We start from the raw sequence: 21,391 nt of genomic DNA, 5'->3' as shown, positions 1-21,391 counted from the left end.
GGAGGATCGAAGCTTAAGTTCAATTGCTTTAGGCTGACAGCTGGAGTATAATACAAAGTATAGAAACATTCTGATAGTGTTTAGAATTTGGGTAATTCAAACACCACAGGTGTTTCTACTTCCTTCCAGATCCCTGGTGGGATGAAGTCTGTTCTTTCTTCCTGTCTCACCTGAAGAAACTTTCTGTTCTTATCCTTCCAGTTTTAAGTTGTGGCTGATAAATAGAACAAAATAACCACGATAAATAAAACAACCATTGCTCCCAATAATAACACAATGCAGTCATCTTACAACACACAGTGTAAGGTCCAAGAGGCGGTATGTAGGATAGGAAGACAAATGACTAGCAGAGCATATCCTGATACAGCAACTAACAATCAGAAGACAAAAATAAAACTCTTTAATCTGGCAACCCTTGGAAGGTTTCAACTAAGGAAGGAAAGAAAGGGAGGAAGGAGAAGAGGGTGGGAGGAAAGAAAGAACAGAGGAAGGAAGGAGGGAAGGAAGGAAGGAAGGAGAAGGGATGGAGGGAAGAAAGAACAGAAAAGGAAGGAAGGAAGGGAGAGAGGGAGGAAGGAAAGGAAGGAAGGAAGGAGAAGAGGGAGGGAGGAAAGAAAGAACAAAGAAGGAAGGAAGGAGGGAGGGAAGGAAAGAAGGAAGGAGAAGGGATGGAGGGAAGAAAGAACAGAAAAGGAAGGAAGGGAGAGAGGGAGGAAGGAAGGAGAAGAGGGAGGGAGGAAAGAACAAAGAAGGAAAGAGGGAGGGAAGGAAGGAAGGAAGGAAGGAGAAGGGATGGAGGGAAGAAAGAACAGAAAAGGAAGGAAGGAAGGGAGAGAGGGAGGAAGGAAAGGAAGGAGAAGAGGGAGGAAGGAAAGAAAGAACAGAGAAGGAAAAAAGGAAGGAAGGAGAAGGGAGAGAGGGAAAAAAGGACAGGGAAGGAAGGAAGGAGAAGGGAGGAAAGGAAGGAAGGAAGGAGAAGAGGGAGGAAAGAAAGAACGGAGAAGGAAGGAAGGAAGCAGAAGAGGGAGGGAGGTAAAAAAGAATGGAAGGAAGGAAGGAGGGGAGGGGAGGGAACAAAGGACAGGGAAGGAAGGAAGGAAGGAAGGAAGGAAGGAAGGAAGGAAGGAAAAGAGTAAATACAGTAAAAATTAGTAGACTATTAAATGTCCTGGAAAGATACACATTTTTCAAATACATAAATAAGATTAAAAAACAAAACAGGAAAAACCCTAACAATTGCTCTCATTGGGATATTGCCAAAATCAATATGTTTATAATTCTTCCAACAGTTAGCTTGAAAGAGAGGATCCAGACTGTAAATCCCTCCTGATTTAATTAGAATTTGTATTTCCATCTCTTTGGATATGTCACAGGGAGAAAACATCACTTAAGTCAGAGTTTAGGAATTTATCCCTGGCAGTAAATAATATCCATATTGCATGAGGGATTTCAAATCCGGGGTTGCCACAGGGGGGAGGGTCTTAAGTGAATCTGACTCCCTCATTGGCTTTGCTTGTCGGAAGGTCGCAAAAGGGGATCACATGACCCTGGGACATGCAACCGACATAAGTACCTGTCAGTTGCTAAGCATCCCAATGTAAATCACATGACCATGGGATGCTACAATAGTCATAAGTAGGAAAAACGATCGTAACTCACTTTTTTCAGAGCCGTTGTAACTTTGAACGGACACTGCTGTAACTCGAGGACTACCTGTGCCTCTTTCCTTTGGAAAATTTTTAAAAAAGGTTTTTTTAAAATTTATTTTATTGATTAAATTTATATGCTGCCTATCGCATTGTATGTGTTCTGCCCCAGCTACGGACCCCAAAGAACGCAGCACACACAAAGTCTGTACAAACCTTAGCTTATTAAATTAAATCAGTCTTTTTCAAATAAAGGCTGTTAATTAACTTTCTTAACAGCCTACAAGAATCCAAAGAATAAATAATCATAATCTTACTATGGTTGGCAGAATGCCCAGAAGCAATTTGCAGGAAACTGATCAGAGAACTAAGATCAGGACGCGAAGGAGAGTGAACAAAGTTGCTCCCTGCAAATTGCCTCAGTGTCGTCCTTCCTTAAATAGGCTAAGGGAGTGGCCAATTAGCCCCAAGCCTTACTCTCGAGGAGACCTCCTCCTGAGGAGCCACTCCTGCCTTTTGGCCGCTCTGCATGCCCGTGCATCGAGAAGAGGCTCCTCCTCTTCGTCTTCTTCACTTATGGGAGTTTCTGGAGGTTCTGAAGGCCCTGGCTGACTCCCCGCCTCTGGCACCACATCTTCTCCAGCCTCCTCATTGTCCGACTTGAGTGCCAGCTGCACAGGCAGCACCATACCAGCCGCTGATGGGCCACAACAGTAAGGCAACTCTTTCCTGGAATTTTTTTGTCTTTTAGTTTAGACTGTAATTCTGGAATTATTGAATATATCCGGAGAAACTTATTTGTCAATCAATCAGCACTGAGCTGGAAGGGACCTTGGAGATCTTCTAGTCCAGCCCACTTCTCAAGCAGGAGCTCCTGTAGCATTTCAGACAAGTGACTTCTAGTCTCTTCAATTTCTCCTTGATTTACTTCTTTCAATACCTCTCCTGGATTTTCACTTTGTTTGGAAAATGCTAGCTTGAATTGGCCTTGCTAAAAAATGAAATAAAAAGGCTTTAATTTACGGTTGTTCAGTTATTACACACTGGGCCTTCCGTTCCAGACAAAATTAAGCTTAACTCATTTGGTGTCTGGAGAAGAACGCTGGTTAAAGAGTCTGAGCCTCCCTCACCATCTGCTCTGCTGCAGGGATGCAGGTTGGCCGAGATTTTTGGTAGAAACGTGGAGCTCAGAGGTGGGTTTCAGCAGGTTCTGACCAGTTCTGGAGAACTGGTAGCGGAAATTTTGAGTAGTTCGGAGAACCGGTAGTAAAAATTCTGACTGGCCCCACCCCCATCTATTCTCTGCCTCCTGAGTCCCAGCTGATTGGGAGGAAGTGGGGATTTTGCAGTAACCTTCCCCTGCAGTGGGGTGGGAATGAATATTTTACAGTATCCTTCCCCTGGAGTGGGGAGGGAATGGCGATTTTACAGTATCCTTCCCCTGCCATGCCCACCAAGCCACGCCCACAGAACCGGTAGTAAAAAATTTTGAAACCCACCACTGATGGGGCTGAACCTGAGATGGTTAAACAGATTAACAGAGTTGGAAGGGACCCTGCAGGTCATCTAGTCCAGCCCCCTGTCCAAATAGGAGACCCTACATCTGCCTCTACTAATGTAAATGAAGCGGGCTCTGATAGATGACCACTGGATAACTTTCTATTCACTCTATTCTAAAAAGCAATGCATCCGGTTGGAAAAAGTACAAACTTAGCCAAAATCCTTTTGGTTCCTCTAGGAGGCCTCTAAGTTGTCAGAAGAAAGGAACCTTCTAATGACATACAGCTTAAAGGTTGGTTAGGTCAAGGGGATCCACATGAGTTAAAAGTTGTCTATCGTCAGAAGATGATTTGAGTCTATGCTTCAGTAATCTACAAAAAGAATTATAACTGTTTTGCAAAGAAACTCTGTAATAAGGAAATGTCAATTAAAAATGATAAATGTATATGACCATATGAATTGCTGAGTTAACAGAATCCTTTGTCTAGAAGGGTATAAAACCATTGTACCTAATTTCTGTCTTTGTTCAACGCTTCATGTACAGAGCCTTGAACCTATTGCGCAATATATAAAATTGTCTCTGATTAATCTAAAAGTTGTGTTTGTCTTATTAAACCCACAACACTACCTAGGATCAAACTCACAACCTCCTGATTGTGAGGCAAGCGCTCCACCTCTAGGCCGCAGCAGCTAACAATGGTCTTTGCTTGTTCCTCCCTTTCACCCCCAGTAAAGGTTCCCCCACCGAACCAGCTGAAGGTCACCGAACTCTCCAGAAGTGAGGTCCAACTGGAATGGGAAGCATCCGCAGCTTCTGACGTGGTTCTGTACCAGATCAAATGGAACGTGCTTGGAGAGGACGCAGAAGAGGAGGTACGAAGCCGTCGAGAGAAATCTGGGGAGGGGGCGCTTGAGGGTCTTCGGGATTTTACAGGACATGTGTCCCTACGTGGATTTTCAATCTGAGGCATCCCTGCAGTTCCTTTTTACAGCCTGTTGGAAGAAATGTCCATCTGGGTTCAGTTCCAAGTGGGAAGAAAGACACTGGAAACACGGAGGCTGCTTGGAAAGATGGTTTAATGCAGTGGTGAAATCCAATTTTTTTTACTACCGGTTCTGTGGGCTGGCTCGGTGGGCGTGGTGTGGCTTGGTGGGCGTGCAGGGGAAGGGTACTGCAAAATCTCCATTCCCTCCCCACTCCAGGGGAAGGATACTGCAAAATCCCCATTCCCTCCCCACTTGTGGGGGAAGGATGTTGCAAAATCCCCATTCCTACCCCACTCCAGGGGAAGGATGTTGCAAAATCCCCATTCCTACCCCACTCCAGGGAAAGGATACTACAAAATCCTCATTCTTTCCCCACTCCAGGGGAAGGATACTGCAAAATCCCCATTCCCTCCCCACTCCAGGGGAAGGTTACTGTAAAATCCCCATTCCCACCCCACTCCAGGGAAAGGATACTGCAAAATCCCCATTCCCTCCCCATTCCAGGGGAAGGATACTGGAAAATCCCCATTCCCTCCCCACTCCAGGGGAAGGATACTGCAAAATCCCCATTCCCAACCCACTCCAGGGAAAGGATACTGCAAAATCCCCATTCCCTCCACACTCCAGGGGAAGGTTACTGTAAAATCCCCATTCCCTCCACACTCGTGGGGGAAGGATGTTGCAAAATCCCCATTACCACCCCACTCCAGGGAAAGGATACTGCAAAATCCCCATTCTCACCCCACTCCAGGGGAAGGATACTGCAAAATCCCCATTCCCTCCCCATTCCAGGGGAAGGATACTGCAAAATCCCCATTCCCTCCCCGCAAAATCCCCATTCCCTCCCCACTCCAGGGAAAGGATACTGCAAAATCCCCATTCCCACCCCACTCCAGGGGAAGGATACTGCAAAATCCCCATTCCCTCCCCATTCCAGGGGAAGGATACTGCAAAATCCCCATTCCCTCCCCACTCCAGGGGAAGGATATTGCAAAATCTCCAATCCCATTCCACTCTGGGGCCAGCCAAAGGTGGTATTTGCCGGTTCTCTGAACTACTCAAAATTTCCGCTACCGGTTCTCCAGAATCTGTCAGAACCTGCTGGATTTCACCCCTGGTTTAATGGTGGACAGGACCACATGGTTTTGAGAGAGAGACAGAGACAGAGACAGAGACAGAGAGATTTATACCCTCTCTTGGGCTTTGAACTTGTTTCCTGTTCCTGTGAAAGAACTGTATTCTGATAGGTTGTCAGACTCCCATGGAGCCATGCAGGGGTAACTTTGTAGGTTGTCTTGAATCCCAGGCTTGGTTGAATCTTACTGGGTGATGTAATGAAGAGGCTTTGGGCAATTCCTATTATGGCTTAAGGGCTTTGTCTTGGTTCGGATCTTGAGTGAGGGCCAATCCTATCATCCTGAAGCTGAAGGTCTTTTGTCTTGTAGATAAGATGGCACCAAAATATCTGCTAGGGCTGAGTTTCTGTGTCCCTTAAGATTTCTATTTCTCTTTTAGGGGAAATATTCTGCTTTTTTAATATTTCCTAGAATATTTCATTTTTTTATTTATTTTATTTTATTTTATATTGGATTTCTATACCGCCCTTCTCCCTAAGGACTCAGGGCGGTGTACAGCCAGATTAAAAAAAACATGCAGAACAAATATTAAAAACAATTAAAAGATATATAAATTTGGCCCAATTAAAACTCATTTACCAATTAAAAACGTTTAAAACATTTAAAAACAGTTAAAAATTTCATCTTAAGCCAGCCCGGCTTGTTTAAATAAATGGGTTTTAAGGGCGCGACGGAAGGCACTGAGGTCTTGGATTCTCCTTATCTCTGGGGGGAGCTGATTCCAGAGGGTAGGTGCCCCCACAGAGAAGGCTCTCCCCCTGGGGGTCACCAGCCTACATTGTCTGGCTGATGGCACCCCGAGGAGGCCCTCTCTGTGGGAGCGCACGGGTCGATGGGAGGTCGTTGGTAGCAGCAGGCGGTCTCGAAGATAGCTAGGCCCTATGCCATGGAGCGCTTTAAAGGTGATAACCAACACCTTGAAGCGCACCCGGAAGACAACTGGGAGCCAGTGCAGCTCGCGCAGGAGCGGTGTTACATGGGAGCGCCATGCTGCTCCCGTCACTACCCGCGCTGCTGCGTTCTGGACCAGCTGGAGCCTCCGGGTGCTCCTCAAGGGGAGCCCCATGTAGAGAGCGTTGCAATAGTCAAGGCGAGAGGTGACGAGGGCGTGAGTGACTGTGCACAGGGAATCCCGATCAAGAAAGGGCCGCAACTGGCGAATCAGGCGAACCTGACAAAAGGTCCCCCTGGTTACAGCCGTCAGATGTTCCTCCAAGGACAGCTGCATATCCAGGAGGACTCCCAGATTGCGAGCCCTCTCTGTGGGGGCCAATGACTCGCCCCCAATAGTCAGTGATGGAGTCAACTGACTATATCGGGATGCCGGGAGCCACAGCCACTCAGTCTTGGAAGGGTTGAGCTTGAGCCTGTTCCTCCCCATCCAGACCCGTACAGCCTCCAGGCACTGGGACATCACTTCAAGGGCATCGTTGGGGTGGCCTGGGGTGGAGATGTACAGCTGGGTGTCATCAGCGTACTGGTGGTATCTCACCCCAAAGCCACGGATGATCTCACCCAGCGGCTTCACATAAATGTTGAACAGAAGGGGCGAGAGGACCGATCCCTGCGGCACTCCACAAATGAGAGGCCTCGAGGTCGACCTCTGCCCCCCTGCCAACACAAACTGCGACCGGTCGGAGAGAAAGGAGGAGAACCACCGCAACACGGTGCCTCCCACCCCCAACTCTTCCAGCCGGTGCAGCATGATACCATGGTCGATGGTATCAAAAGCCGCTGAGAGGTCTAACAGGACCAGAACAGAGGAACAACCCCTGTCCCGAGCCCTCCAGAGATCATCAACCAACGCGACCAATGCCGTTTCTGTGCTGTGCCCAGACCTGAAACCCGACTGGAACGGATCTAGATAAGATGTTTCCTCCAGGAATTGCGGAAACTGTCGTGCGACCACACTCTCAACAACCTTCGCCATAAAGCGAAGGTTGGAGACAGGACGATAGTTGGCCAATATTGCCGGATCCAGGGACGGCTTCTTGAGGAGAGGCCTCACCACCGCCTCTTTCAAGGCGGTGGGGAAGTAACCCTCACTCAACGAAGCGTTGATAACACCCTGGAGCCAGCCTCGTGTAACCTCCCGGGAAGCCAGTACCAACCAGGAGGGACACGGGTCCAGTAAACATGTGGCCGCACTAAGTCTCCCCAAAATCCTGTCCACATCATCAGGAGTCACAGCATCAAACTCCTAGGAGAAGGTGGGTGCTAACTTTCTACAACCCTAATAAAGGAGAATCACCAAGAACACTCCCACCAACACTGACAGGGCAAACCACTTGTATATAGACAGAGAGCAAAGTCCACTCCCTTCTAGCACTGATGATGTTATGTAGTTGGGTCATTAAACGTCTGCAAGAAAACAACCAAGCTCAGAGAATACCAAAGGCTCCTCTTTCTCCTCCTCCTCTCAACAAACATCCTCCCTCTTCTAGGACTGATGATGGGTCATGAAATGTCTGTAAAGAAACCAAGCTCAGAGAGCACCAAGGTCCCAGGGGTGAAATGCTCCCGGTTTGGACCGGATTGCCCGATCCGGTAGCGATGGCGGTGGGTGTTTCGGAGAACCCGTAGCAAAAATCCCTGCCTTCCCCCCCACCATGCCCAGCTGAGCCGCGCGATCATCGGAGGCTTTTTTTTAATTTTTAAAAGCATTTTTTCTTCGGCCGAAAAAATGCTTTTAAAAGTAAAAAAAAAAAAAAGCCTCTGATGATCACGCAGCTCAGCTGGGATCGTCAGAGCCTTTTAAAAGCATTTTTTCTACATCCTCTTCCGCTGAAGAGATTGTAAAGAAAATGCTTTTAAAAGTCTTTGACGAACCCAGCTGAGTTGCCTGATCGTCAGAGGCTTTTTTTTTCTTTTAAAAGCAAAGAAAAAAAAGTTGGCCACGCCCACCCAGTCACATTACCCTCCACCCCCCCCAGCCATGCCCACAGAACCGTTAGTAACAAATTTTACATTTCACCTCTGCAAGGACCGTACAATTCTCTTCCTCCTCCTCCTCCTCCCCTCTCTTCTAGCACTGATGATATTAACCTATTTGGGTCATGAAATGTCTGTAAGAAAACCAAGCTCAGAGAACACCAAGGACCCTACAATTCCCTCCTCCTCCTCCTCCTCCTCCTCCTCCCCCCTCCCTTCTAAGATTAATCTATTTGAAATGTCTGTAAGAAAACCAAGCTCAGGGAGCACCAAGGACCCCACAATTCTCCTCCTCCTCCTCCGTCCCTCCCTTCTAACACTGATGATGTTACTTAGGTGAGTCATGAAATGTCTGCAAGAAAGCCAGCAAGCTCAGAGAGCACCAAGGACCCTGCAGTAGTCCTCCTCCTCCTCCTCTCCACAAACACCCCTCCCTTCTAGCACTGATGATATTACCTAGTTAGGTGATGGAAACATCTGCAAAAAAAATAATAAAATAAAAATCCACCAAGCTCAAAGACTACCGAGAACCCCCCCACACACACACACAGTCCAATCGTGAGCTACAAATATCCTCTTCTATGAATTCCTTTTTAAAATGTCCCACTCCTAGAGCAACCTGAAAAAAAATATATATCCACAATTCTGCACATACAATCCAATCCCCTCACTTCACGTTTTAATGCTTGTCCTCGTCATGATAGCAAAATTCAGTCGCATCCTACTCCTCCCCGAGGGCCTGGTGCACGAGATTTCAAGATGCCAAATGGGCCTGTTTAAAATGCCAGATGCTTTGGAACGAAGGAATTGATATCATTTGTAGACAGAATTTGCTGGGGGGGGAGGGGGGGAGGCAAAAGAGCCTTTCATAGGAACCCCCCTCCCCTTCAGACAATCCTATTTGCAGAGCTGAGGTTGGGTAGTGATGGGGTAACATACCTCCATGCATTTCCCCCCCTTCCCCTCTTTATATTGTTCCATCTGCTTATTTGATGCGGTCTCTGGAAAGCACCCAAAAATCGATTGCAGTCTTTAGCCAAGCAAATCATAGGAAAATGATTGGTGAAAGTGACAGTTCTAGATTTTTATCGGAGAATTACCTGTCACGAAGGGTTTGTTTTCCTTTGAAATTTTTTCCACTCTAAATTTATACCGCCACAGAAGACCCAATTAAGACATGACGCCGTTGTTGTTGTTGTTGTTGTTGTTGTTGTTTTGTTATTTGTTTAAATACTAATAAAGAACTACGCCATTAAAACAGGGTGTATCTGTTTCCCCCCCAAAAAATGCTATTCATAATCATTGTGTTAGATCAAAAGAACCAGCTGGCAATTTAATTCCAAAAAGTTGCCAAAGCGAAAGGAAGAACAAACTCCAAAACAAAAAAAGGCCGAGGTCTATTTAAAGTTTGTGAAATTATGAAATGGGTTTTCTGAGTATTTTGATCTTCAAACGTTCCTATGGACTTTTGCATTTCTCCCGTCATGCTAATCACTTGGTTGGGTAGGTATCCAGAAATGCAGTTTCTTAAAAGAATGCAGGGAGTCCTCGACTTACGACCACAAGAGGGGAAACCAGAATTTCCATTGTTAAGCAAGGTGCTTATTACATGAATCGCTCCCGAATTACAACATTTTTTTTTACCACGGTTGTTAAGTGAATCATGCAGTCCTTAAGCGAGTCTGGCTTCCCACATTGGAGATCCTTGGGAAAGTCGCAAATGGTGATCACATGACCCTGGGACCAGAGGTGGGTTCCAACAGGTTCTGACCAGTTCTGGAGAACCGGTTGCGGAAATTTTGAGTAGTTCGGAGAACCGATAAATACCACCTCTGACTGGCCCCGCCCCCATCTATTCTCTGTCTCTCGAGTCTCAGCTGATCAGGAGGAAATGGTGATTTTGCAGTAACCTTCCCATGGAGCGGGTGGGGGGGAATTGTTGTGGCCCGTCAGCGACCTGTGCAGATTGTAGCTGATTCCGACAGCGAGGAGGCTGGTGTGGTGCTGCACCAGCAGCTGGAGCTTGAGTTGGACAGTGAGGAGGCTGGAGAACATGTGGGGCCAGAGGCGGGGATTCAGCCAGGGCCTTCAGAACCTCCAGAAGCTCCTTTAAGTGAAGAGGACAAAGAGGAGGAGCCTCTTCTCAATGCACGGGCGCGCAGAGCTGCCAAAAGGCAGGAGTGGCTCCTCAGGAGGAGGTCTCCACGAGAGTAAGTCTTGGGGCTAATTGGCCACTCTCTTAGCCTATTTAAGGAGGAACGCCGACTGAAGCAATTTTGTAGGGAACAACTTTAGTTCACTCTACTTCGCGTCTGGATTCTCTGCAAATTGCTTCTGGGCTTTCTGCCAACTCTAGTAAGACTGTGATTACCTTATCTTGATAAAAGTCTTTATTTTTATTTACTTTATTTACTTTATTTACTTTATTTATTTATGTATTTATTTATTTACTTTATTTTATTTATTTACTTAAGTTATTTGAGTAAAATAAGCTTTGTATAGAGTTTGTGTGTGCTGCATTCTTTGGGGTCCGTAGCTGGGGCAGAATAGGAATGTAGATTTCACAGTATCCTTCCCCTGCCATTGCCACCTAGCCACGCCTAACAAGCCATGCCATGCCATGCCACACCCACCAAATCACACCCACAGAACCGGTAGTAAAAATTTTTTAAACCCACCACTGCCTGGGATGCTGCAACCATCGTGAATACATGCCGGTTGCCAAGTGCTCTGATTTTGAATATGTGATTGTGGGGATGCTGCCATGGTTGTGTTGGGAGGAAAATCCATCTGGTTCAAATCCAAACAGAGAATAAAATAAAATGGAAGCTGATTGGAAAGAAAGTTTAATGATGAACAGAACCAACAGCAGTACTGGGTCAGCTGAACAAATGGTTGAATGAGTGGATGGATCTTTATAGATTTCTGGGACTTTGAAGTTTGGGTTCTAGGGGGTTGTGCAATGTAATAAACTTTGCGTCTTCTGCTAAATGGTTGTGTTGTGACTCAGGCCCAAGTAGGTAGTAATCGACGCAAAGAGTTCCAAAACAAACAGACTTTATTAGAACAGCTGAGAATTAACTCATTCTCAGCGTAGTCCAAACTAAATTAAAGCAAACTCTTCATAACACAAATTCTTCAGTCTAATCACCAACCTTGGTATAATTAGGCAAGCTGCCAAAGGCTTCTCTTGGCAAAAGTTCAAAAGCAGAAGACTCCGACAAGAGATAAGCGCAGCAAGACTTTCAACATTGTTTTCTGACAAAGAGCCCAAGAGCCGTTGCTGGTCTTTTAAGTCTTATGGGAGGGGCCAATCATCTCTTGGCCCTACTCCCGAGTCGTCCTCTTTGCTTGAGCTGCTCTTGCCTTCTGGCAGCTCTTATCATACATGCACTAGGAACAGGCTCCTCCTGTTCCTCTGCCTCTTTACTGTCAGCCTCTGGAGGCTCCGGAGTCCGCGCATCACTCCCCGATGGCTCTGGCCCCATCTCTGCCTCCGACGCAGAGCCCTCATCCAGGCCTTCCCCAGCCACCAGGACTGGCCCATGTTCTTCCTCAGCCTCATCGCTGTCCGACTCCGCTGCCAGCTCCGCAGGCTGCTGGTGAACCACACAACAGATAGTGGCTTAATTCTATTATGTCCTAAAGCAGGGGTGTAAATTCAAGGCTCTCGGGCTGGATCCGGTCCACTGGGTGCTTAAATCTGGCCCGTGGGGCTGGCCTGGTAATATCAAAGGATCGGCCCGCGGTGCCTCTCCATGGCCTCCTGCATCACTCTGAGGCCCCTGCACAGCCCGTTTTTGGCTTCCCTGGCCTCCTGCATCACTCTGCCAGCCAAAAATGGGCCACCTGGAGGCTGCCCCGTGAGGACCCCACGTGGCCCGGTTTTGGCCGGCAGAGTGCTGCTGGAGGTCATGGAGGCTGAAAACAGGCCATGCGGGGCAGGGGTGGGTTCTACTTACCTTTACTACCAGTTCGCAACGGGGCTGCGCACTCTCGCTTCGCTCTCTCACGTGCTCTTCTGCGCATGTGCAGAAGCATTTTGAGGATGTCAGGGTCGGTGGGCGGAGCCTCCCGTCGGTTTTACTACCGGTTCTATAGAAACGGTGTGAACCAGGGGCAACCCACTACTGGCGCGGGGGGGACTCTCACGCCTCATTTTGGCCAGCAGAATGTTGCAGGAGGCGTCTGTCTCATCTCCCAACTCCCCGGCTCTGCGCCCTCTCCCCCCGTCAGGCCGCAGAGGAGAACTACAATGCTGATCTGGCCCTTGAAGAAATCCTGTTTCACACCCCTGTCCTAAAGGCTCATGTCCTGTTCTTAAATTTTGGGTGGAGGAGAATGTAAATTTGAATCCCATCCTTGGAGGTGAAGTTTTTTTGTTTTGTGAATAGGTTGACCCAATCTTTCTTTAAAGCCTTGGTGGCGCAGCAGACTAAAGTGCTGTTAACTAGCACCAGCTGCCTGCAATTACTGCAAATTCGAATCTCACCAGGCTCAAGGTTGACTCAGCCTTCCATCCTTCCGAGGTAGGTAAAATGAGGACCTGGATTGTGGGGGCAATAAGCTGACATTGTATAAAAAAGAACACTGCTTAGGGCCCCCCCCAAATGCCCTACTAAGCAGGTATATACAAAAGTATGAAGGCTATTGCTTAACGCATTGTAAGCTGCCCTGAGTCTCTGGAGAAGGGCGGCATATAAATTGAACTAAATAAATAAATAAAATAAAATACCTAATGGGCACAAAATATCTGCTGGGGGCTATTAAGAAAGACTGAGTCTGCTTTCTGTCTTTAAGAGCACGTTTCTCCATTTGTCCTTTAGGGAAATATAGTATCCTGCCTCTTAATATTTCCCCCAAATATTTCATTCTTTGGTGGGGTGGGGTGGGGCTTCCCACAGCCATAAATGCGAGGACAGGCCGTAAGTCCTTTTTTTCGACGCTTGTTGTAACTTTGAAAGTTCCATAAAAGCAAGTCGAGGATTAACTGTAACCATTTTAATTTTTTTTTCCAATTTAATTTTTATAATAACTGGAAATGCAGCTGATACTCTTTGTTTTTTCCACAGATATCCGTTGCTGGAAACTTGGCATCTTCCATTTTGCCTGGTTTGAAAGAAAATACTGAATATAAAATATCCATCTGGGCCTACTACAAAGACGGAGCTCAGAGTGATACCGTTTCCATTTGGCACAGAATCTGTAAGTGAGCAGGGAGATACAGTGCCTATAATTTAAACAGCTGGGGTTGGCTTGTTGTTTAAAGTTGTTAGAAGCCACAAAACCACACCGTGAAAATACTCTCAGTAGTTCTCACGTTATGACCATAATGGATCTGCCAATTAGGGTTGTAAACTATAATTTTTGTAAAACAATTTTTTTTTGCAGTGGTCATTACATGAACAGGGCAGTTGTAAAATGAACACCATTGTTGTTAAGTGAACACTGCGGTCATTAAACAAACCCATTGATGACTTTGCTGTGGTTTTGCCCAAAGGCAGCAGCAAATACCAGGTTTTGGCAAAAATGTTGTAAATCACGGGCATGTGATCGTGGGATGCTGCAAATGGCCGTAAATGCAGCCATGTTGAAAAAGCATGAAGTGCAGTCATGTGACCGTCTGGGTGGGCGGAGCAAGCATTAAAACTTCAGATCTGTGTTGTAAGTCTCCTTTCTCAGGTAGATTGTAATTTCAAATGGTTGCTAAGCAACCGGTCATAAATTGAGGACTACCTGTATCAAAATGTAAGTTACAGGTAATCCTCGATTTACGATCAGAATTGAGCCCAAGATTTCTGTTGCTAAACAAGACAGTTGTTAAGTGAGTGAAACCCAGAGTCAAAGTTTCATTTTTTTTCCCAACCCGAGCACAAAGTCCAGGAGCAATTTCCAAGTAGAAAGAAAGTTGGATATATCCTTTTCTTTCTTTAATTAAAGCCATCCATTTTAGCCATCTCTGCTACTTCCATCAATTTTTCCAGCTATTCATCCAAAGTAGTAGATAAAGTATCTTTCCATTTTTGGGCATAAAACATTCTTGCTGCTGTCAATATATAGAACAGCAAAGTTCCAGAATTATAACAGAATCTTGATAGAGTTTCTCTCTGCCTTGTCTCATACAAAACAGAATCAAGGTGGAGGTATCATTTCAGAATAGAATAGAATAGAATTTTTATTGGCCAAGCGTGATTGGACACACAAGGAATTTGTCTTGGTGCACATGCTCTCAGTGTACATAAAATAAAAGATACGTTCATCAAGAATCATAAGGTACAACACTTAATGATAGTCATAGAGAACAAATAAGCAATCAGGAAACAATCAATATCAATATAAATCGTAAGGATACAAGCAACAAAGTTACAGTCATAAGTGGAAGGAGATGGGTGATGGGAATGATGAGAAGATGAGAAGATTAATAGTAGTGCAGACTTAGTAAATAGCTTGACAGTGTTGAGGGAATTATTTGTTTAGCAGAGTGATGGCGTTTGGGAAAAAACTGTCCTTGTGTCTAGTTGTTCTGGTGTGCAGTGCTCTATAGCCTCGTTTTGAGGGTAGGAGTGGAAACAGTTTATGACCAGGATGTGAGGGGTCTGTAAATATTTTCACAGCCCTCTTTTTGACTCATGCAGTATACAGGTCCTCAATGGAAGGCAAATGCTTGTTCAATCTCTTCTTAAAAACTTCCAGTGTTGAAGCACCCACAGCTCCTGGAGGCAAGCCGTTCCATTGATTTATTGTTCTCACTATCAGGAAATTTCTCCTTAGTTCTAAGTTGCTTCTCTCCTTGATTAGTCTCCATCCATTGCTTCTTGTCCTGCCTTCAGGTGCTTTATAGAATAGCTTGACTCCCTCTTCTTCTTTGTGACAGCCCCTGAGATATTGGTAGACTGCTATCATGTCTCCCCTAGTCCTTTTTTTCATTAAATGAGACATACCCAATTCCAGCAACCGTTCTTTATATGTTTTAGCCTCCAGTCCCCTAATCATCTTTGTTGCTCTTCTCTGCACTCTTTCTAGAGTCTCAACATCTTTTTTTACATCGTGGCGACCAAAACTGGATGCAATGTTCCAAGTGTGATCTTACCAAGGCATTGTAGAATGGTATTAACATTTTACATGATCTTGCTTCTATCCCCAACTTAGTTGGCATTTCACCTTCTATAATGAGTCCTCCATCCTAAGGTGATCTCTACATTCTTTTTCAGATGTCAGGAAACTGATCTTGATGAAATCTCAAGCCTTCTCCAACTCTTCCATTCCTATGGTTCATCCTATGACTCTATGGGAATTCTCTTCTGCTTACATATGCTGTAGATGCAACTCCAATTTAAAAGCTGCTTTAATTTACTGTGCCGTTAATCCTGAGCAAAGCAATTTCTCTGCATTTCTTCCACACTGCGTTGGGATCAAAATATTGTTCCTCCAGAGTGTTCAAGAGCCAAAGATACATCTGGGAGAGTGTTATGTAGGGTATGGAGTTATTGATAGCTATTAAAGGAGAATATTTGTACCTCAGGGTTGAAATGAGGGGTCCTTGGTGTTCTCTGAGCTTGATTGTTTTTCCTTGCAGATGTTTCATTACCCAAGTAGGGAACATCATCAGTGTTAGTAAGGAGTGAGGTTTGATCTCAGTTTATATTCTAGTGCAGTGATGGCTAACCTTTTTGCCATCGCGTGCCAAAAGCGGGGGGGGAATGCGCGGGGGGGGTCACACGCACGTGTGCCCACACCCATAATTCTATGCCCCCCACCCCCCGCACATGTGCGTGCAATCCCCCTGCGTCCTCTGCTTTTGCCACACAATGGCACAGTTTTTCACCCTCCCTAGGCTCCAGAGCCTGGGGAGGGCAAAAACAGCCTTCCCTACCCACCCACTCCGGAGACCCTCCGGAGGCTGGAAACAGCCCGTTTGCCAACTCCTGCGGGACTGGAAGACCCGTTTTTTGCTCTCCTCAGGCTCCAGAGCCTTTTCTAGGAGCCTGGGAAGGGCAAAAATAGCCTTTCCTACCCCACCCGGAGGCCCTCCGGAGGCCGGAAATGGCCCGTTTGCCAATTCCTGCGGGACTGGAAGACCCGTTTTTTGCTCCCCCCAGGCTCCAGTGCCTTTCTAGGAGCCTGGAAAGAACGAAAAACGGGCCTCCCCCCCAGAGGCCCTCCGGAGGCAGGAAACAGCCTGTTTCCCCACTTCCGGTGGGCCCAGAAGGCCTGGAAATAAGCTGGCTGGCACGTGCATGCCCACTGATATGGCTCTGTGTGCCACCTGTGGCACGCGTGCTATAGGTTCGCCATCATGGTTCTAGTGGCTTGCCCTGGGACATTCTTAGAGGTTTTTTGGTTGGACTGTTTACTGTTGGCTTGTTTGGCAGTTCCTTCATTGGGGTATTGTTTATTTGATTGCTGATCTTAGGTTAATCTTGGAGTTAATCTATGCTTATCTAGGTGCTGATTGGTGGTGGGAAGGTGTTTGGGTCTTTTTGTTCCCTTTTTGATTTGTTGAGTGTCTCTTTTGCACAGTATGTAGATATTGTTTATGTCTATGTGTCATTTGATGACTAATTTATCAAAGTGCCAGACTTTCAGAAATCCCCTGGCATTTTTGGACATGGCTTAATTTAGGATGGTCACAACTTCCCAGCTGACACTATGATTAAATCTGTCCATATGTTGTGAAATTAAGGAGTTTTCATCATATCTTTTGATCTTTTGTTGATGTTTACGGACACCTATTTTGCAACCTTTCTTGCCACAGTTGTTAAGTGAATCGCTGCGGTTGTTCAATGAGCAACATGGTTGTAAAATGAATCTGGCTTCCCCGTTGACTTTGCTTGTCAGAAGTTCGCAAAAGGGGATCACGTGACCTCAGGACACTGCAACCGTCATAAGTACATGCCAGTTGCGAAGCATCCAAATTGTGATCCATTGGAATGCTGCCACGTTCCTAAGTGTGAAAAACCACTGTAAGTCACTTTTTTCAGCGCCGTTGTAACTTGGAACGGTCACTGAACGAATGGTTGTAAGTGTTGTGGTCCATCAGCGGCCTGTGCAGCTACTAGCTGATTCCGACAGCAAGGAGGCTGGTGTGGTGCTGCGCCAAAGCTGGCACTTGAGTCGGACAATGAGGAGGCTGGAGAAGATGTGGTGCCAGAGGGGGAGATTCAGCCAGGGCCTTCAGAACTTCCAGAAGCTCCCATAAGTGAAGAGGATGAAGAGGAGGAGCTTCTTCTCGATGCACAGGTGTGCAGAGCTGCCAAAAGGCAGGAGTGGCTTCTCAGGAGGAGGTCTCCTCGAGAGTAAGGCTTGGGGCTAATGGGCCACTCCCTTAGCCTGTTTAAGGAAGGATGACGACTGATGCAATTTGCAGGAAACAACTTCATTCATATTCCTTTGCGTCTTGATTCCAGAAACGTTTGATTCGGCTCTTGTTTCTCTCTTGTCAGTTTTCCTGCAAATTGCTTCTGGGCATTCTGCCAACCACAGTAAGATTACGATTATTTATTCTTTGGATTCTTGTAGGCTGTTAAGAAAGTTAATTAACAGCTTTTGTTTGAAAAAGTCTGATTTAATTTAGTAAGCTAAGGTTTGTACAGACTTTGTGTGTGCTGCGTTCTTTGGGGTCCGTAACTGGGGCAGAACAGTAAGTCAGGGAAACTACTGCTTGAGGTCTATGGAGATTCTCAATCATCCAGGTCATGGTTGTCCCAAAGGTTCTTTTTTTTCTTCAAAAGGCAACTGGGGTTTTGTGTTTTTTTTTCCCTTGAAGATGTTTCGCTTCTCATCCAAGAAGCTTCTTCAGTTCTTCAGTCAGAACTGAAGAAGCTTCTTGGATGAGAAGGGAAATGTCTTCAAGGAGAAAACAAAAAAAACCCAGCTTTGAGAATTCTGCTTGAGGCTACTCACAAGTGATTCTGGTTGCTTGCGCCTGGCAATAGTGATGAAGCCAGTGATGGGCCGGTTCTCTGCCCTAATGACTGGCTGGGTGGGTGTGGCTGGGGTGGGTGTGGCATGACCAGTGGTGGGACTTGAATAACTTAACAAGCGGTTCTCTGGCTGAGTAGGTGTGGCCGGTTGGTCATGTGATTGGGTGGGTGACATCACTCATCACACCCAGTCCTACCTCCTGACTCTCGCCTCAAAGGCAGAGGTACGATTCAGCCAGTTAAGGCTAATCCCACCACTGGCTGGCTCCGCCCATTTTTCGGCCTGTTTTTTGGTCGTTTTTTGGGCCATTTTCAGGCTGTTTTTGGGCCATTTTCAGGCAGTTTTTGGAGCCATTTTTTATCATTTTGGGGGCATTTTTTGGGCTGTTTTCAGTCCATTTTTTGGGCCATTTTTGGGCCGTTTTTTGGGCTGTTTCAGGCCGTTTTTTGCGCTGTTTTCAGGCCATTTTTGAGTCAATTTTGGCCTGAAAATGGCCAAAAACAGCCCAGAAAACAGCCCGAAAAACAAGCAGGGGTGGGGCCAGCCAGTGGTGGGATTTGTCGGTTCGCCGAACTGCACGGAATCTTAACTACCAGTTCACCTGAACCTGTGCAAATCGGCAGCAGCCCACCTCTGGATGAAGCTACTTGTTCTGGAATGACCATTTTAAAGAGACTTTACTTGCTACGGCAAACACCTCAGTTGCAATGGCCCTCTGATCCTTGATCAGAGAGATACAAGCAGCCGAAAGCGTACAAAGGGCTGGCTTCACCTTTCACCTAAAGGACTTTTGCAGAAATCAAAGGACGGTTGCCAGCCAGCTTCTATCACACAGCAGAAACCGCTTCTTGTTTTTATAAGGAGGCGAGGTTAGGGAAAAAGCCTTCTTTCTTAATTAATAGCTCCCAGCTAATTGGTCTGCTCGCAGGACATGAAATACCGTCCATTTAATAGGCTTCTCAGGGCCTCGTGTTTAATCAGGATTAACTCCCCCACCCCCATTTTTGTGAACCTGAAACAAGGAGCTGTTCCAGAACCAACAACCCCACAATCTGAAACAGCTCTGGTTTGCCAAATCAGCCACTGTAAATGCCAGAAGAGACAATACTTACTCTGGTGAAATGAAACGGAAATTCAAGACCAAATTAAAGGAAGGAGATTCAAGCTGAGCATTTTTCCTCCCTAGGGTTGCCAGGTCTGCTTCCAAAAAATAGCGGACAAGCGGGGGGGAGGGGGCGTTAAGTAGTAAAAAAATAAAAAAAAATCACTAAAAGAGGAGTCTTTAACAATGAAAAACGAATTGATTCGCTTGTTGCTGGAAGCTATTTTTTCCTTATCTAAATGATTTTCTGTGCTTGCATGCTGTGTGACAGCTTTTATACCATTATATTCAATTGTGAACGATTTCTGACACAATTTACAGTAGGCCGTCGTATTTGTTCTGTCGGTTTCGTTGTTGGTAATCCATGCAAAAGTAGCTTCCCAGTCTTTGGTGTATTTGCACACTCCTCTCTTTCGTTTTAAAGAATTAGAAATCTCGCCGCTGTCACTCTCATCACTCGACACCATTTTAGGTCAGTCGACACAAGCTACAATACATTTTAAAAATGTGAACTGTACATAATTTTATAATATATTTTTATTTTAATCTCATCATTAATTTTTTCGGAGAATCGAATTCAATGGATATTCGATCTTTGTCTCATTCTAACTTATAAAAAAAAGACAAAACGCGATTCTCCTATCCTTATTCTCTTAGACTGTACAGCTTTAGATTACGTACCATTTTATCATAAAGCTTTTGAATAAAAAAAAATGTCCACTATTTTGTGAAAAAAAATAGTGAACATAATGTGAAAAAAGTGGACTGTCTGCTCAAATAATGGACATCTGGCAACCTTATGTAAGATGCTGTCTGGTTTTCTTAAAACAGCAGAGGTTTTACAGTAAATGGACTGGATTTTAACAGATTAACAGAGTTGGAAGGAATCTTGCAGGTCATCTAGTCCAGGGGTCAGCAACCTGTGGCTCTGGAGCCGCATGTGGCTCTTTCACCCCTCTGCTGCGGCTCCCTGTCACTCAAAATATGCGTCAAAAGCGCAAATGTGCAACACCCGCTGGCACACGATTTACAGAGCTTTTCAACCCCCGGTAGGCCAACCATGGATAAATCCAAGAAAAGAAAAGTTTCAGAAGAAACCAGAACATTTAATTCAACTATATATGCTAGTTTTGTGGCCGCTCAACAAATAGTCAGGCACGGGAAGGATTTTGTGGCTCCCGGTGTTTTCTTTTCTATGGGAAACGGGTCGAAATGGCTCTTTGAGTGTTTAAGGTTGCAGACCCCTGATTTAGTCCAACCCCCTGCCCAAGCAAGAGACCCTACATCTGCCTCTACCTAGAATCGAACTCACAACCTCCTGATTGTGAGGCAAGAGCTCCTGTTGGGGCTTGTATAGTGGATGCCTGCAGTAAGAAAGCGGTTGGACTACATGAGCTGGGGGGTCCCTTCCAACCCTCATATCCTATCACTGTAGGGGTTAATCGGTATCTATAGTGGAAATGGGGTGGGTTCTAAATTTTTTTACTACTGGTTCTATGGCCGTGGCTTATTTTGTGGGCATGGCTTGATGGTCACGTGACAATTCTTTAGGATTTAGCAGAGGTACTGGTCTACCAGGCTTTTAACTGCTTGCAGAGCTGTACCTGTCTACTCATTTGTTTTTGGAGGCACTGGTCTACCCATTTGTATTTGGAGGCACCGGTCTACCCATTTCTTTTTGGAGGCACCAGTCTACCACCACACTGCCTTTTAACACTGATCAGCTGTAGGGCGGCCCTTTGAAGCCCCGCGGCAAGAGTTTAAACAGTTTTTTTCCTTCTAGCTGATCAGCTGGGACTCGGGAGGCAGCAATAGATTGGGGGTGGGGTCAAATAAAAGGTAAGAATAACGCGGGGGGGTGGGGCCCCCCAGCTCCCGAACAAAGAGAACCTGTTCAGTGACATCATATCATCACCGCTACCAGCTCGGCTGAACCGGGCCGAACCGGGAGGAACCCACCACTGGTGGAAATGTCTGGAAGCCAGAAAAAAGATGAAAATATTTTGTTCAAATGTTCAGGATTGTAGGAAACAAAATTACAAAGGATTTCCCCGCCTTTTGGAAGAAATCCATATCACTGAGAATCATATGATTGCTATGGTATAAAAATCCTGCAGATAGCATAGAATAACAGAGTTGGAAGGGACCTTGGAGGTCTTCTAGTC

At 45.9% G+C, this 21,391-nt stretch overlaps 1 protein-coding gene across 1 annotated transcript in view; it reads left to right on the top strand.

Moving 5' to 3' along the window:
• The window catches only part of COL20A1 (collagen type XX alpha 1 chain), a 195,751-nt gene that overhangs the window by 39,863 nt on the left and 134,497 nt on the right, over positions 1-21,391 (top strand). The window contains exons 15-16 of the mRNA XM_087889017.1: positions 3,877-4,019; positions 13,273-13,405. Coding sequence (XP_087745143.1) covers positions 3,877-4,019; positions 13,273-13,405 — 276 coding nt within the window. The remainder of the gene's footprint in view (positions 1-3,876; positions 4,020-13,272; positions 13,406-21,391) is intronic.

The sequence above is a fragment of the Pantherophis guttatus genome, chromosome 3 (genome assembly GCF_059756535.1).
Source record: "Pantherophis guttatus breed Tessera chromosome 3, ASM5975653v1, whole genome shotgun sequence".
Taxonomy (NCBI): domain Eukaryota; kingdom Metazoa; phylum Chordata; class Lepidosauria; order Squamata; family Colubridae; genus Pantherophis; species Pantherophis guttatus.
Note: the sequence above shows the minus strand (reverse complement) of the source record. Positions and strands in the feature narration are given on the sequence as shown.